The 18,086-nt window shown below is 35.7% G+C and overlaps 1 protein-coding gene across 1 annotated transcript in view; it reads right to left on the bottom strand.

Moving 5' to 3' along the window:
* Positions 1 to 18,086, bottom strand: part of fstl4 (follistatin-like 4) — a 201,770-nt gene that overhangs the window by 104,871 nt on the left and 78,813 nt on the right. The window contains exon 2 of the mRNA XM_088933418.1: positions 15,829 to 16,077. Within this exon, the coding sequence (XP_088789544.1) occupies positions 15,829 to 16,077 (249 nt within the window). The remainder of the gene's footprint in view (positions 1 to 15,828; positions 16,078 to 18,086) is intronic.

The raw sequence follows: 18,086 nt of genomic DNA, 5'->3' as shown, positions 1-18,086 counted from the left end.
GCAGAGTAATGAAGCCAATTCATAGATGGGGATTATTAGGAGGCCATGATTGGTAAGGGCCAATGGGAAATTTGGCCAGGACGCCGGGGTTACACCCCTACTCTTTTCAAGAAATGCCCTGGGATTTTTAATGGCCACAGAGAGTCAGGACCTTGGGTTTATATCTCATCCGAAGGATGGCACCTGTTTACAGTATAATGTCCATGTCACTATACTGGGACATTAGGACCCACATGGACCGCAGGGTAAGCACCCCCCTGCTGGCCCCACTAACACCTCTTCCAGCAGCAACCTTAGTTTTTCCCAGGAGGTCTCCCATCCAGGTACTGACCAGGCTCACACCTGCTTAGTTTCAGTGGGTTGCCAGTTGTGAGTTGCAGGGTGATATGGCTGCTGGCATTTATTGATTGAAGTCAGGGATTATAATCTTTGAGCTGTTTTTCTTTCTGTACCAGTTCAGTCTATTGTCACTCAATTTCCATTGTAATCTATGGGCATTCCATTTTGTCATTCATTTTAGTTTCTGCCCAAAAAAAGAGGCAAATTCTAAGGGCAGACACCCACTAAACATATTAAAATAATGAATTTACCACCAAATCCAGCAGCAATCACCTGATGAGGCAATGTGCATTCCTTGAAAAGGTGATTGCCCTTAATTCAAAGTGCAAATACGTTGACAGACAAGAAAAAAAAGGATGCAGATATATTATTTTATCTTATTTGATGGAACAAATGGTAGTAAACTGCTCCAAAGCCATATCAGTTTTTTTGTATTAAAGTCAAATGTTAACAGTATGTTATTTCCCCATGCATCGTAGGTACAGTACATGGCTGATAAAAAACAATGTTGTCAATTTATTTAAAATCACTTTTTTAACGTTCAGATTCCTTATCCTTTAAATCTTTTTTGACAGTCCAAAGCATTTTCTCGTTGTTTTTTTGCTGACAGGGAAACGAGCTTCTGTTTTATCAGATGAAATTGAACCCAGGAACTAAGGGCTAGTTTCCCTGTCCATTTTTCCTGCTTGTGCTCCCTGCTGTTCGGTGACTGTGGGAAGTGCATCTCCATCAGTTAGAAACTGTAGTACCCTTTTCTTCCTGATTGCCCTTGCTCCATTCTTCTGTTTTTTTAAAACCTGGCCAATTCCATGCAATGCATTGTATTGATCTAATTAATTTGAATTTAAAAAATGTTCTCAATTTAATATCAGTTACAGTACATCCTCAATACAAATGCATGACTTATAAACCTATAGATAGTAAAAAAACACTTTTATGAGAAAAACGTGTGCTTTTCCTTCCTTGATTCCCCTTACTACTAGAGCACACGTGTTTCTTTGCTTTAATATAAGATATGTTTATGAAGCTACTACGTACAATGTATTTTCTAAGTAAAATCTTAAATAATGTATTAATAATTAATGATGTTTTCTTATTACTATTTATATGCGATTACTAATAATTCAAAATACTGTATGTAGTTAAAAAAATGATAATTCTATTTGTGTTGCATAGTAGGAGTAGTAGAAGAAGAAGCTGAAGAGTGAGGTGGAAAGCAAGAGATTGCACCAACGTCTGAGGAACGTGCAGGACTGGCAAGGGACGAAGTGACAGAGATGAAGAACGGAAGGTAACGTCTGTGTCAGGAAAGAGCAAATGCCAAGTATGAGAAGGAAACACAAAAGGGGTGCTTGTCAGCTGAGATATTTATGCTTAGGAGAGGCTGAGTGGAAAGATTTTTTGACCTCCTCCTAGAAATTGGTTGTAACAAAACACAATAAATCAGATTAGAATTGGCTTAATTGGACCACTATAACAACTACTGCCAGCTCAGGTTCTGGGGCTTTAACAAACATGCAGGCACCAGGGCTAGATACTCACTGGCATTGGGCACTGACTGGTATTTTAAGATTAGCTTGAATGTGCTTGCTTTGGAAACCACTCATCCACCTCTGCTTTTTTTCAAATGAAAACATAAAAAACCTCTGTTCTACCTGCATATGGTTGAGGAATAGATCAAATGTGAATTGTACAGTATCTCCTTTCCACCAGCTAAAGCAGTTTTGCATGACATTTGGTTCACATGCATACAATTATAGCCCCCCCCCAAAAATATATATATCAAGGCTACAGGTGTAAAAACTGTGCAACTTTTCCAAAACTCCTAAAACTGCATTTTTTCTGTTTTGCTATTTGAAAGTAAAAACTTGATTAAAAATAATGCTTCAGCAAGGAATGGAATACTGTATGGCTATATCAAAGCCATGTACTATAGATGAGGTAGGTGAGAAATTATTTTTAACCAAGTTTAAGACTGACAGAGAACGCATTTTATTGCAGCATGAATTTTCTCTCTCTTTTTAGGAGCAAAAAGAAAATCCAATCTAAGCCTGCTGGAATTTCTGAGTGACTCAACCTATGCGTTGCACCCCATGAGCCCGTTTCATGAACATAGTGTGACTATCATGTGTGTGTCGAGAGCTTGCGAGAGATCTCAAGACTGCGATGTTTGTGTCTCTATGTGATTGCTTGCCAACTGTTCTGCCTGCAATTTGTGAGCTGCAAGCAAATATGAAAGAAATGCGATTGAGTTTTATCCTGCATATGATTGACTGCCTTAGTTTTTGTTTAATGCTTGTCAAATTTAGCACACAAGGATGATTTTTCTCTTTATCCACAAATTAATTATAGGCATAGATTATAGGCAAAACAGTCAAAGGCAAACATTTTTTAGTGTTCTTTACAAGATGCCAGCATTGCGGTCCGATGCAATATTACAAATATGCCGCAGTTGCAACACTTTGACAATACTCAGCAACAGCATGCATTTAGCTTGATTAGAAAAAGTACACTGTGACTGGTCAAGATGGAGGATGCCAGGGTAACCTGGGTTTAACATTCAATTGCAGTCTATTAGACCTTCTGTGTTATTTGCAAACATGCAGTGTCATTAGTGAGAGATGCATTACTGCCCTCCAATCATTACTAACTCTCCTGTAAGGCACTGTGGAGCTCACAGTTCAACGGCAAGCACATTGAGTGTGAGAGGTTTCATGCATAGTGCCTGTTGCAGCATGCTGGTACAGGAGCCATACTGGCAAGCTAAGTTGATCAATAATTAGTGACTCCAAATCTAGAGGTTATAAAAAGAAGAAAAACTCAATTTTTAAGAACACTTTACAATAAAACAAAGGCTATCTAAGCATATAACTTCCTAAGATTAAAAGACTAAAATCTTTTGCCTTTAAGTATTCTTTGAGTTCTCTCGCTTCCAACAGACATACTTTATTCTATTTAAAAAGACTCTGAGAAGACTCTGTTTTTCATCCCAGTCAGTAGAACAAGAAAGCAAGTTATTAACATTTTAATTTACTCCTGAATGAACTTAGACCTAAAAAATGGAAACAAAGATTAAATAGCCAAGATAATTATCCCAAAAAATATTACCCATCACACAAAAAAAATGTGGGGTTGAAGAACGGATAATGTTATTGCTTAAGTAATTACTTACATTCTAATACATTTTATTCTGTGGGTTAAAGGGTTCGCATTGGACCATCTTTGGCTTTTAATCACAATTAGAAATGCTTCAGTATTGAAAGTGAAGGTTGTTGAACACTCTTTATCATCTTTGGCAATTAAAAATTTCACATTGGAGATTCTCTGGAATGTCAGCTCCTACAGCATAGCCTCTTGAGTATGTTCCTTAACATTTAGGAAACATAGCGGTCAGCTGGTTGGGGACTAGAACACTGCCCCTCCAGTACACTGCATAGTTTAAATTTAACCTGCAGGACTCATCTCCATGAGCGAGCAATGATCTTTGTTTTTATCTGCTCATCTAATTATTGAGTTTGATTTAAAATAGAACACGTGTTTCTAGGGCACATTAATTCAGATTTTACCATAACAGCTAGACTATTATTTATATGCATTTAATCTATATAAATCTAGTTTTCTTAATTTTATACAAAGAAGAGGGAGAGGAATAAAAAAGAAAGAGGAAGAAGATTTTATTCCATGGGAGGAATCTACACATTGATCATGAACAAATGCATTTGAAAGCTTTGATAAAGGAATTCAAAGCTTTAACATACTGTACATTAAACATATCAGGCACTGAGAGTTACAATCTCACCATTTTATGTATACTGTCCCCCAAAGGCAAAACTAAGGCACACTAGGGAGCCATATACAGTGGAAGGAATATTCTGTGGAAGACAACATGAAGACATTTACCAGCTCTACCTATTGAGAACCTCAATTAAATCTACTGCATCTTTACTTAAGAAACAAAATAAAAAAAATTAAGTAAATTACATTTCAAAGAAAATTATACAAACAATAAACAATAACCTGCACTACTGGTCAAAGTTTATCTTTATTTTCTCCTCTGACGAATTGCATTGCAATTACATTTCCTAGCATATTATTGTACTGAATCATTTTTTAAGCTAATATAACAGCAGCTTCTTTAATGAGAGCAAAGGGCACTGTGTCAGGAAGTATTAGAACAAATTTAACTGTGAACCCCAAAGGGAGAAGAACTCATAAAGCTAAGTACTCCTGACAGGACATCCTAAAATAGTTTTGTTTCCCCAAAAGTGACTAATGTGTCACCAACTATATTTAGGAAAACTAACCCAATGAAACTTAAGACTGTAGTAGCAGAACTCAATACCATTATATTATGTCTTTAAAAATGCTATATTGTCTTTAATTGTCTTCCTAACAGCACCAAATAAACTTTTGGCTTAATAAACTTTTGTTGAATACAGTATCTTGTTGCTTTATCATAATGCTTTTCTTGCAAAAGTCTCTAGTTAATGTGCTCAAGAACATTGTTGTACAAAACCAGCCCTTAAAATACTGTCACATTGGTGGATCGCTGCTCCTGAAAACCTAAAACCCTACCTACAATATACAATTAAATCTACACTCCTGTAGGAATCACTGGGGTTTCAAGTTAAAGAACATTTTGAATACAGGTCTCTTAGTGTCTAACATTCTTCTTCTTCAGAGCATTCTTGGAAAGATGACATCTAAAGATCTTGTTATGGGTGATAATGATGTTTGTAAAATAGCAAGTGTTTTCAAGTGACATGATTTGGGTAGAGCCTCCATCTGGAGCACAGTATGTGTCCCACAGCCTGAGGATCCCAAGTGTGAAATCAGACTCCGCCTCTTGCATGCTGTGGCTTGGAGACTGCACTGATGGTGTAATTAATAAAAGTTGAATGCTGTGGAGACTGGTGAAGCTGGAATCTGCTGGGGGACCCCTGGCTAGCCCAAGAACAGTAACGCAGAACTTCCAGCCTTTTGACATCAAGCTGTGTGCTGCTTTCTTTGTGGCTTCACAATAAGAGCAGTGTTCAGCACAAAGACATACAAAGTACTATATATTCATAAATCGCTCATCTTAGAAAGAATCTTCATAGAATTTGACTTTATGTGATGTACATTTTAAATAAATTAAAGATAATATAAAATAATATATAGTACAAATTACTAATTTAAGGATATCACAGTACTGTAATACAGTAAACCCTTGGTTTAACAGACTCTGGATTTAACGGACAAAATCTGTTAAAGCTGTATTTTGCCTGTAAAATCAGAAACTGGATTTTCCCCCACAATAAAAGGGAAATAATAAAACATGGTAAAAATAAATACCATATAAATTTAAATTTCAGTAATATCGATGGTGCCCTATTAGGGTAGGTCAATTGTTTATGATGGATGTTGTTTGTGTTTCATATGTGTAAATGAATTTATATATTTACACTCATGAAATAAAGAGCTTGTATATTCATGATTAAAAGGCACAGGAACAATTTTCAATTTAGCAATTGTTAAAAAATAAGTTAAAAGATCCAGAAAGAACATATATTTAATAGAATAGATATTTTTTCTCATATAATAGTGTGAATTGAGGCTGGAAAACTGTAATTCAACATAATTTAATGGACAATCAGCAATAACAGACACTCCTTTTCCCCTATAAGTCTGTTAAACTAAGTAAATGTATGAAAAAATCATATTTATAATCTTAAAAATATTGCATAATATATTCTATAAAATATATTGCATAAAATGAGCATGTTTTTTGTCTACTTAATTACTTGTGCTATATTTATTTTGTAAGACATACACTGTAATTTTGTTTCTACCTTGATTGTTATAAATGTTCTATATTATTTATACATATTTTTTAAACATGTATAAACCTGAAATAAATTAACCAAATTAATTACTAAAATATTCAAGACTGAATTTGCAATTTAATTCTTTAAAACATGCTATACTTCAGACAAAAACATATTTGCAATTTTCCCAACATCCTTTCTTCAATCAAGAATAAATGCCACTTTTGTTTGTTCAGCAAATCATCTATCATTTAACAGTTCATAGTACTGCATCAAATTGGTTCTGATAGAGCTCTCAAAAGAAAAGTGATTACTTCTTTCTTTTTGCTTCAAACAACTGTTCAAAGCTCAAAAAGTAATGCCTATAGTACAGTACATTCCTTTGAATTTGTGTTATTCTAAATAGATATCATGATGACATTTGATAGAAAAAAATGTTCTTTTTACTAATAGTGTTAACGGAATGCATTTCAAATAATTAAACTCAGTTTTCTCTATTGTACATGGAAGGAGAAACATTCAATAATGTCCAGAAATTACATATACTTGACAGAAGCATTGATGATTAAAAACATGTATCAATATTATACTGTAATATATACTGTAAATATGAAATTTATAAAGACTTGTATCCTGGTTTTCTATAGAAACTACAGTAATGAGACACCTTTAGTAAATGAGGATTCTTTTAAAGCAAAACTTATATATATATAATACTTTATATTAAGAAACATATCCTTCCTAGCCTTTGTAGCTTATTATTATGTTACTAATCCTGGCCATAGTTGCCTAGAATCATGACCTAGACTAAATCCCTCTGATCACAGAGCTCAATGTATGCTCCGGCAAGCACTTTTACTAGTGGAGCCATTTCAGGAGGCCCCCAGATCTTCAGCTTTTCCTGCTAGGAATATGTTTTTGTGTCTTTGGATCCAGTAAAATACTATTTAATCTGAATGCTTTCAGTGTCCATCTCACTGTCATTGTAGTCTTTTCACTCTTACAGTGTCTAATAACTTTGGATCACCTTGCCTGTAGGTAATGGTCATCCTGTCTAATATTTCATTTTATTTTATCTGTGAAACAAATTTAAGCAGGTCAAGGAAGTAGTGTAAAATCACTGTCAGGTTCCTCAGATCTGTATTTTCCTATTCCCTAAGATGTTTAAAAATATATACTGTATATTTTGCCTTGATGAAAGGCAGTTTTAAAAAATCTTTGAAAGTGCTTAGACTTCAACAAATTACAGTGCAGGATACAGTACATCCCATTTTAACTTTATACACCCAAATTTATGTGCACTGTTTAGCATTGCTGCCTCGCACTGCTGGGGACCTGGGTTTAATTCTGGACCTGGGGTGCTATCTGCTTGAAGTTTATGTGCTTACATGGATTTCCTACGCGTAGTTTGGTTTCCTCCCACCGTTCAAAAACATACTGGAAGGTTAATTGGCTTCTGGGAGAACTAACCCTTGTCTGAGCTTGTGTCTGCCCTGCAGTGGACTGCGATAGACCTTGTGCTCATTGCTTCCCAGGGTAGGCTGGCCACACAACCTTGTATTGGATGAAGTTGTTAGAAAATAAATGGATGGATGGAAACCTAAATGTTACACAGACAAAACTTCACTTGCCTATATGTTTCCATAGAAATCATATAGAGATCTTTCTTTCTGAAATTCTAAATTAAATAATTGTTAAATAATAAACAGTAATTCATCAAATACATTAGAGCAAACAAGGGACATTGAAATAATTTAATAAAACAGATGGAGTTTATTCTAAAATGTTAAATACAATTGTTCCAGGATTTAAAATGGCCAGTGCCATCTAAAAAAGAAAAAACAGAGAATCAAAAAATTAAGTATTCAGAATTTTCTCCACAGCCAAAAACTAACAAACCCACAAATTAAGTAAAACACAAAGTAAAACAGAAATATTTTGGATTATGTGCATAAAGAGCGAGCAGACAAACCACAATTCAAGTAGGGCCAATTGCACCTTGATTTAAGCTTTACTGAGGACAAATAGAGATAAAATATCTTCAATGCCTGACCAACAGACAATGTTTATCTGAATTAAGAAATAGTTAAGGAATGGATACAATAGAGACAGAATCCAGTGGTAGAAATGAAGTGCTTAAAGCAGAGACTGAGACACTGAACAACAAGATAAATGTGATGCTGTTCTGAGGAAATGTACTGTAGCTAGATTGCACCCTGGTCAAGTCCTTTACAGAAGACACTGATTATTCACTTTGGTCTACAGAAAGGGTCTATGGTTATAGACATGAAAGGCGTGTGTGATCCATAATGAGAGCTACACACTTTATTTTCATGTCCCTAAAATATCATTAAAAAACAGTGTACCTTTGTGCACAGTGTGGGTGTGAGTGGCCAGTATATATCCATATCTCTGACTTCTCTGATCTCGTTACTGATCTTCAGACCCACATTTTCCCCCAATGCATTTTCTACCTAAGTTTTTTCACATTACATAACAAACATTAGTTTTTTTTTTACATTACTTTGTGGCACTCTCGAGGGGGCTGATACACAACACTTTTCTATTCTCATAACAACAATTGTTTGGGAATCTAATCAACAATGATATAGACTGTGAATGATTAGTCTTTAATAATGTATGGAGTAATGCATCACAAAAAAGCTTTCTACTTAAGAAAGATCTGTTTGAGGGGACACATAGAGAAAGAGGGCATTTATATCTAGGACAGGGCATCCATTTTGAACTGCATGTACAATACTGAATCTTTAGGGAAGAATTAACTTAATGAGGATGGAGATGAGATAATAGGTAATTGTTTTAGAGCTCTGAAATCTCTAATAATTATATATTTAAAAATGTGAATGGCATTGCAGTTCCTGGGTAACAATGAAAGAACACTTGTCTAGAAAATTAGATCTACAGTAGATTTCCTAAATTTAATCTAGAAAAACAAAATTAAGATGTGCATTACGATTGCAATTGAAAGAATGTTTTTCGTACAGCTAAATTCTTTGCTGAGCACAGATAATACATTATATCAACATTTCAGTGTAATGATCTAATTCACTGCATAACAGCCATGTTGTTAACAGATGATTGAAATGAAGTATTTCTTAATCACTCTGCCCTGGAAGCCCTGATGAAACGAAAATATACTGTATCACCATGCATCTTCTTAATCCTGTTTAAGGAATATGGTTAAAAAGCATGAAACCCTTGCATAGTTAAAAGTCGACACCTTACACAATACGCATTTACTTACACCAATTGTAAAATGTCAAAATTAAAAGGTAATTCCCCTCATACTATATACTTTTTTTTGGTTCTTATAATACTTAACTTTTTCTTTAATTTTGTGGTCAGTTATTGTACTGGACTCGATTTTATGAAAGATGCAATTAAGGCTACTGTGGGGAAAAGTCAAACCTAAACATTAAAATTTATTTTGACATTTTATGTATACTGAATTCTTTTCTTACAACATGTGATTTGTGTGCTTTTGGCAAGATATTCTGTTGTTGCTTGGGGTTACACTGTTATTTTGTATGCTCTCTGTTCTACAAGCAAAAAGAGCAAATACCAGAATATAAGAAAATCAAAATGACTCAGCCCTGGGCTGCATCCCTAGACAGTGTTGACTAGGATTCTATAAACAGTGCCACACGGCTGGCCAGGTGGAGCTGGGATTAGTTAGGGTATATTCTGTTTTAGCATGACAGCAACTTCTGGATAATTGTAAAGATGCAGTCTTGCTCCTATGGTCTGAAGCAGAAAACCCAAGATAATTCACAAATGGAAACTTCAGATTAAAAAAGTAAATGAAACATACAGTACATTATATAAACTAGCAGGAAAACTAAATGTTGTGAAGCACTGTTTTGCGGTTTTCCTCAGTAGTGAGCACAGATTCTGAATTGAAGGAGTAGACAAGGACCAAAGCAGGGCTTACATGTTTCAGAACTGTTATTAAAGACATCATTACAGTGACCTTCAAATGGCCAAGGTATTTAATGAGTAGTCCAGCCTATAAAATATTAAAGGAAATGTTGGTGCTAAAGCCACATTAAGAAGCAGAGCTGATAATATACAGTACAGTAATATAACAACTGGAAATGTAATTTAAATTGATTGATGTCCACTAATATCTAGAAAAACAGGCTGAATAATAATTTTAATCATGGTTAAAAAGATTGTAACAAATAATAATTAACCATGGACCAGTTTCACTGTAGTTTATTTTTCTAACAGGTGGATGAATTGATCAGTGATAGAAATGAAGTAATGATGAATCCTCCAGCTGAACTCTGTACTTAACATGACTTAGAGATTGAGGCAGAAACTTTCATGTGTCTGAGCGCATTGCTCCCCTCTGCTGAATGGAATTCATCATGTCTTAGATTGATGAATCAGAGAGGACGGTCAATCCTCTCTTCGCAGACTCCCTGCTGTGCAAGGCTTTTGACAAAAGTCTACTTACTTTGTTGTGTGTTTTCACTCTCTCTCTTTTAATGGGTGCTTGAGATAAAAGCCATTTAAGATACTTTTTTGTTTTTGTTTTTTTGCACTTGTGTGAATTAAAAAGGGTCATTCAGAGAACTAGCAGAAAAGGTCATTCTTTAATTCTTTAATTATAAATCATTTAACATGGAAACTAAAGCCAGCTTATTAAAATGTGTATTAATCATTTTCCAAGTAGTTGTGGCCAACTAGTAGGGAAGATTTAAACCATTTATTATTTTAATAAGTGTTATCTAGAAGACTGTCTCTCTATAGTCTGCATAATAGCTGTATTACATTATGTCTTTAAAGTATATGACTTTGTAAAAGCGAAGGCTAAAAAACTTTTTTTTTCTCCCACCAAAAAAAGAATAATTATACACTGTGGATCAAAGGTAATGTATCCCTTACGACTTCCACAAATTCATGAAGCTATTAAAAGAAAAATCGTTTTGTAGCAGGTGGACTGACATATTAAAGAGATATGACATAAGTAAATTTATTATTGTTTAACATTTCACTGACTAACACATCCAATCAATAGGATCGATCAACAGGGGATCTGCTGTGAAGTACACTACTAGTGTGTGTGGCTTCTGTTTGAAGTAATATAAACTGCATTCTGAGAAGAATGCTTCACACCTGGTTGCAGATGCTGTCCTTTGGAAATCTGTCGCATTCTTATACAGCCTGGACAAGCACATGCCTGTTCAGTCATTTCTGAGTTCTAGGTCCTATGTTGTCCCCATTTATGCAAAAATGTCATTCTTATCTTGCCAGAAAACCCTTATTGTTTCAGCAGCTGCTGGAATGTTCTAATAATAATTTCTTACCCTTACTGTACATAGTACTTTTCTGGTCCCCTCCCCTCCACCACCACCAATGTGCATCATCCACCTGAATGATGTGACGGCAGCCATTGTGCACCAGTATGCTCCCCACACATCAGGTCACAGTGGGGAGGAGAACAAAGTGATGAAGCCAGTTCATAGATGGGGATTATTAGGAGGCCATGATTGGTAAAGGTCAACGGGAAATTTGGCCAGGATTGTCAGGGTAACACTTCTCTCTTTTCAAGAAATGCCCAAGGGATTTTTAATGACCACAGAGAGTCAGGACCTCAGTTTTAAGTCTCATCTAAAGAACGGCACCTTTTTTACAGTATGGTGACTCTGGGCATTAGGACCCACACAGATCACAGGGTGAGCGCCCCCTAATGGCCCCACTTCCAGCACCAACGTTAGTTTTTCCCAGGAGGTCTCCCATCCAGGTACTGACCAGGCTCACACCTGCTTCAGTGGGTTGCGAGTTACTGTTCACAGGAAGTGATTAAAGTGAGAAACGGTACTTGACCAATGTGGCATCATCGACAGACAGTGTTCGCTTGATAAGCAGGCCATATTGGTTCCTTTCTGTTTTAGTCAGCCTTTAAAAATCTTTATTTTCATACGTGCATACAGTGACAAGCTTCTTTTGATGCTCATTGTATTTATCACTGGACAACCACAGATTAGGGTAAAGCAGATATAGTTATTCACTTCCTCACTATTACTTCATATGTCACTGAACGTCTGTAAGTCAATGCAAAATATAGCTCATTGCAACAATGCCATCAACGTGGATGTTTGACAAGTGTCACTTCTTCTTATGGTGCAATCTGTATCCAATACAAATTTAGTAACATCAATACTATTGAGTAGACAGCAGACTATAATCTCCTGCAATCGGTGATAAAATCGGTGATAAAAAAAGATGCCTGCAAAAAAAGTCTCTTTAAGAAAACCACAAAGGGATAAGAGTAAAAATCAATTGGCTTTAACTATTCCCACTGCCATGCAATCTTATTGATTCAGAATTTTAATTCCTGCGTGCAAATCCGGTATTGCACATTCTAACCTTCAACTGTTAGTTTTACAACACTACTCAGGTACAACATTTCTTTAAAACCTCAAAGGTAAACAAAAAACAGCAAAGAAAATAAATAGTCTCTTCAGGAAATGGGTTCTACTTATTCCTTGTGTGTAAATATCTTGTAAAAAAAAACAACATTAAAGATTTTTTTAAGTGTCAACTTCTAGGTATTGGTGAAAACTTAGAATATCAAAACCATTCTAAATATTAGTAGTTTCATTATTTCTAATTCTTCCTAATATGTTTTAAATGTTTCATTCCTTTGAGATTTGTTTTGCATAGGTGTTGGAATCACTCAGATAATTCCAGTTTCTGTTCAACAGAGCCTAGAAGGACAATTGAAAAAATGTGCATGACTAATGAAGGTAATTATTTTCTCTGTGGGCAAACTGCCCACCTCATAACAAATTAACTAAATGGGCAATTTGCTCACAGTTTGCCTGCCTGTGAAATTGCACCCATTATTTCATAGGTACAAAATAAGACGTGCTAGCAAGACCTATAAATCACTATGCTCCTCCAATTATAGGTGACAAACTACAAAATTTTGACCACATAATGTAGCATTGATGCAAAAGACTGATTCAGTTTTTTTTGAGTTAACAGCACCTAATTTAGTAGGTGCTAAAAACAGCTAAAAGTGTGTACACAATTTAAAGGAAGTTTAAGCATGTACAGTACTGTACCAAAATTAATAATCATTATTACATTTATTTTAGTATTCACTGTCAAGCCTTATTCTGGGCTTATGCCTTATTCTACTAGGGTATGATTTGTATTATGCACATTTTTTGTAAACTATATAAATTAGAATTTGAAGACAGTACACATTTTTGTCACCCAAGTGTAATTATTATTAAATAAACTTGAACATAATTTTGATATCCTACAGTACATTATTGTGCTTCAGTTTTCAGTTTGACTAGTGTGTTTGGTAGTGTTCTATTAAATATTGACGATTACACAAGGTTTCCCATCAAACACAGTTCACACTCTCACTGGAATATGGCATTTCAGAGCCTGTTACCTTTTTAAATTGACATTCAAAATTAACTGTTGCAGAAGAGAGAGAAGAAAAATGTAATGGAATGCACTCTCCTTGGTATAAAGCAATTGCACAAATAAAGTATTATATATAAGAATATATAAAAAATCAAATATGGACAATAATTATGCAATGTTTAGAAAGTGAAAACACTGCCCAAACAAACAGCTAGTTGCACAACTACAGTATCCAGCATTTTTGTCCATTACTAGTCTTAAAAATGGTTTCGTTCCAATAAATGTTTCCAAAAAGGAAAAAAAGTTATTTGAATCTGAAACCCAAGGCACATCTGGAGGACTGCTATGTTAATTGTTCTGAATAGTTCATGACTTCAGTTATTTACCCTATCATATTAAAAAACATCAGTGATAATCCGATATTCAGTGCCATGAGTAACTCTTAAGTCTCATCAATAGGTTCAGCGAAAAGGCTATCCTGTTTACGGCACAAGTCTATAAATAACCTTACATGGGAAAACATTTTTTGTTTTATACTTTGAACTTGAACCAGATTATAGAACTCATCAATATAATTAAAAATATGTATATTAATTAATGGAGACATCTTTTATTGTTCGGTGCAACAAAAATTTTAAAAGCCTTTTGGGTACATAGTAAACCTACAGTATAGATAAAAACTGGTTTTATGAATTCAGAACAATATTATCATATTACAATGTTGAATGACCACTTTTTTTCCTTCAAATGCTCAATTAAAATGAAACTGAAATATTTTTACATTACACCATATAGAGGTTGTTGTTATAAACACATCCTTATATGCATTTGTTCTATCAAATAAATGAAGCATGCATACTGATTTTAGAGACTTGCCTATAATGTTAAACACTGCAGCAACATACAGTACAGTAGTTCAATAACATATAATCTAGGATATCATTTCTTCATTCAAATTAAATCAATTCTGTTGTCTTTATTTACATTTTTCATTCAGTAAGAAATTCATATTAATTGCTCATGCAAATTCAGTTTCATTTCTGATACATTTTGTGTCCATATTATGATTAATAACTTCCACAAATTCAAACACAAAACAGTGTTAATTTGTCAAGGACAAAGCAAGACAGTCTAGAATAAATATATATATATATTTATTCTCAACAGCATACTATATTGTAACGCTTACGGCCGACAGGCACTGTGTAAGAGCCGGCATACCAGAGCAGGTGACGTCACCGCCCTTCCCTGTGATAGCAGGACTACAGCTACTGGGCTGTAGAGAGATCTCTCTTTAGCTCACGGGGCTAGGTCGCTGCAGAGAGACGCGGAAGTCCCGGGTTCGAGCCCCGGACAGTGTGGGGCTGACCTGATACGGCAAGGGCGCCCGCATGAGCCCCCGTTGCGTTACATTGGTGTCAGAGTGGGATGGGATAGCCCTTCGCCGGGGACGGCGATTTAAGCGAGGGAGAGTGTAACGCTTACGGCCGACAGGCACTGTGTAAGAGCCGGCATACCAGAGCAGGTGATGTCACCGCCCTTCCCTGTGATAGCAGGACTACAGCTACTGGGCTGTAGAGAGATCTCTCTTTAGCTCACGGGGCTAGGTCGCTGCAGAGAGACGCGGAAGTCCCGGGTTCGAGCCCCGGACAGTGTGGGGCTGACCTGATGCGGCAAGGGCGCCCGCATGAGCCCCCGTTGCGTTACAATATATTTGATTACTAGTTGGAAAAAGTTTTTCTTTCTCCATATATCACAACAGACTAGATATTTGAAAGTCACTTCTAGGCACTAAGATTCAGATACTGTATATGGTAAAGGCAATAGAAATTTGATTTTACAGTAAGTAAAATAAATTGACTGCTGATGAATTTCTTTGAAGATTTACAGACAGGTTTTTAGTGCTGGTTCATCTCTCCTGACTTCCATTCCTTGACATGCTTTCCGATGGCGTTTACTTAAAGAGCTGTGCTTTAGGGACTACACATTTGAGATGACTTCCAGGAGAACAGTGTCTCAGACACTGTTTAACTAAGAACGTGCAAAGGTAAGGTCGAGAAGATTTTGCTGCACATGAAAGGATCCACAAGGTGAAACTGTGAACTGTGTGGAAAACATCATCTAATACGAAGTGCTATGTTACTTCCTGCATGTCACTTCCTCTTCTCTTTTTTTTAACAGTTTGCAGTAGAAACAGTTAAACAGTAGAACAGTAGTAATGCAGATACATGATATATGAATGTATTTACATGCAATGGTTCTTTCTTACCTTTGAAGAAACAGTCCTTGCTGTGTACAACGAAGATCTTTTTCTTCTGAAGACAAGAGGTGCGGTAAACCTCACAATGATTTTCATAGAATCTTCCATCTGATCCACAGACGGGCACAAAAGTGGGGTGACACTTTTCTAGACACACACACTCCGCCTTCCCCGTCTCTTCGACAACCACACACTGGCGCCCTCTTCCACAAAACGTCTCCTTGCAGGTCCCATGGAGCCCCTCGCGACTGTAGTTAACTAATGAAATACAACAGAAAAGATTAAAAGGATTTAGATAACAATGACACAAAAATTTACATTGGACTAGTATATCTACAGTATGAAAGCTTGTTGGATTAACAGACAAATGAAGTACAGAACATAGTAAAAAACTTGCCCCCCCTTTGATAAACTTTGCTTAGGTAATCTAATTGTTCTGTTTACAATTGTTCTTGTAAATCACATGAAGACTTTTAGAGATCAGTATTGATGTTTTAGGTTTTAGTATAATTTTCTTGTGGATGGATACAGAAGGAGAAAGGAATACTGCATGTTAAATCATATAGACAATAGGACAAACAAAATCCGTCACTGCATTCTGTCTTGGTATTCTCATTGACATTTTTTCAACACTCACAATTGAAAGGACAAAGACGTGGGCAAAATGAAATGGTTAACATTCATCCACCAATTATCAGAACACTGATTATTAATGGTACTGGTGACTATAAAATGGTTTACAGTCCTACTTAGTTGACATATTCCTGCACTAAGTCATTCAGTGACCAATGCCCAAAGGGAATGCAAGCAATACACTGTAGATCCATAACCAACACCAATGAAACCATATTCTACTTGCTGATTATATCTATCTGCAACTGAACCGGCATGAAACTGCTGATGTCTGCAGCCCCACCACCTTGGAATGATCTTGTGCAAGAAAAGCTTTGCCTTTTAAAGGGTTCTGGCTAAATTAAATGGAAAAGTAAACCAGGAGCACTGTGTGTTTTCTGAACATAGCAGCTCAATTGGGAGGTCTATTTATTCTGCAGGAAAACTAAACCCTTAGCCCAGGAAGGTGTGCAATTATTTGGTTGAGACATGGAACAGATGTTCCGTGTATTAGAGACACAAAAGCTTCATCATTTTCTTCTGATTTGGAACGAGAGTATCAACAACAAATCCCATATTAAATTATATATGTATGTGGTATCTGTGCATATTTTAGAAGTGATGCGGCAGTCTTTTAAAAAAAGTCAGAATTTCTGCATATGAAAATGATGCTAAAATAAACATTGGAGCCTGATTGTCCATTCAGTCTTGGAATTACTATACATTACATATTGACTAATTTTCAGTTTATTGTAATGTTATTTAAAGAAGCATTCTAAATACTATTAACAGATTAGTTTTCTTGTTAATCATCTATTTAAAACTGTCAAACAAAAAAAGCCTAAGCTATATCGACTTGTATCCTATCATAATGAACTGCAAGGTCAAAGTGCCTGAAACTACCATTAAAGGTACAATCCCTAGGAGTAAAAGCACAATGTCTTTTATCTAGTTTACTAATTGTTCTACATGCCTTGGCAAATTGTCCATGGGAATGCAAATTCTTCAGCTCCCTGGTGACCTTTTTGTCAATGTCAAGGTCAGTGGCGATTACTGAATCACTTATGCATTCACAGAAGATTAAATGCTTAGCCAAGTCCAAAGCATGGGAATATGACAAATTTGTGAGAAATTACTGCAATCACAAAATTAAGCTTAAAGATTTAGGATTTCAGCACCCTACCATTCTATTTTGTTTAGATTTACAACTCAGAAACTGTCTCTTGCCTCTACAGTCATTTTACATTTTTCTTTTTTTTCTCCATGGGCTCCTATTGTTGTTGGCTTAACAAGCCAGTGAGTAGAGAATCATGGTTCTCTTTCTCTGAGCTCTTTTATAATGGTGACACATGTTTCTGACAAGATCACCAAGAGCTTTTTCCTCAGTCAGCTTGGATAGTCAACAAGTTCTCAACTTTTATTCCTGCCAGCTGATTATCTCTTAGTGTCTCTTTGACTTCAGCCACTGATGTGGTATTATCACATGCCAGGCGACCTCCTCTTTCATAAAAATATGTTAGTCTTAATATGAGTCTTACCTACATTAGCTTACAGGAGCAATGGTATATGTTGACGAAAAACTATTTATAAATGTACCTATGTCCTGTGTCTCCACTACTTGTGTTGTGTTAACTTACATACTTATGACAAAGGAA

This window comes from Atractosteus spatula, chromosome 14, assembly GCF_055471065.1.
Source record: "Atractosteus spatula isolate fAtrSpa1 chromosome 14, fAtrSpa1.hap1, whole genome shotgun sequence".
Classification (NCBI taxonomy): Eukaryota; Metazoa; Chordata; class Actinopteri; order Semionotiformes; family Lepisosteidae; genus Atractosteus; species Atractosteus spatula.
The sequence above is the reverse complement of the archived record's forward strand: the minus strand, read 5'-3'. Positions and strand labels throughout refer to the sequence as shown.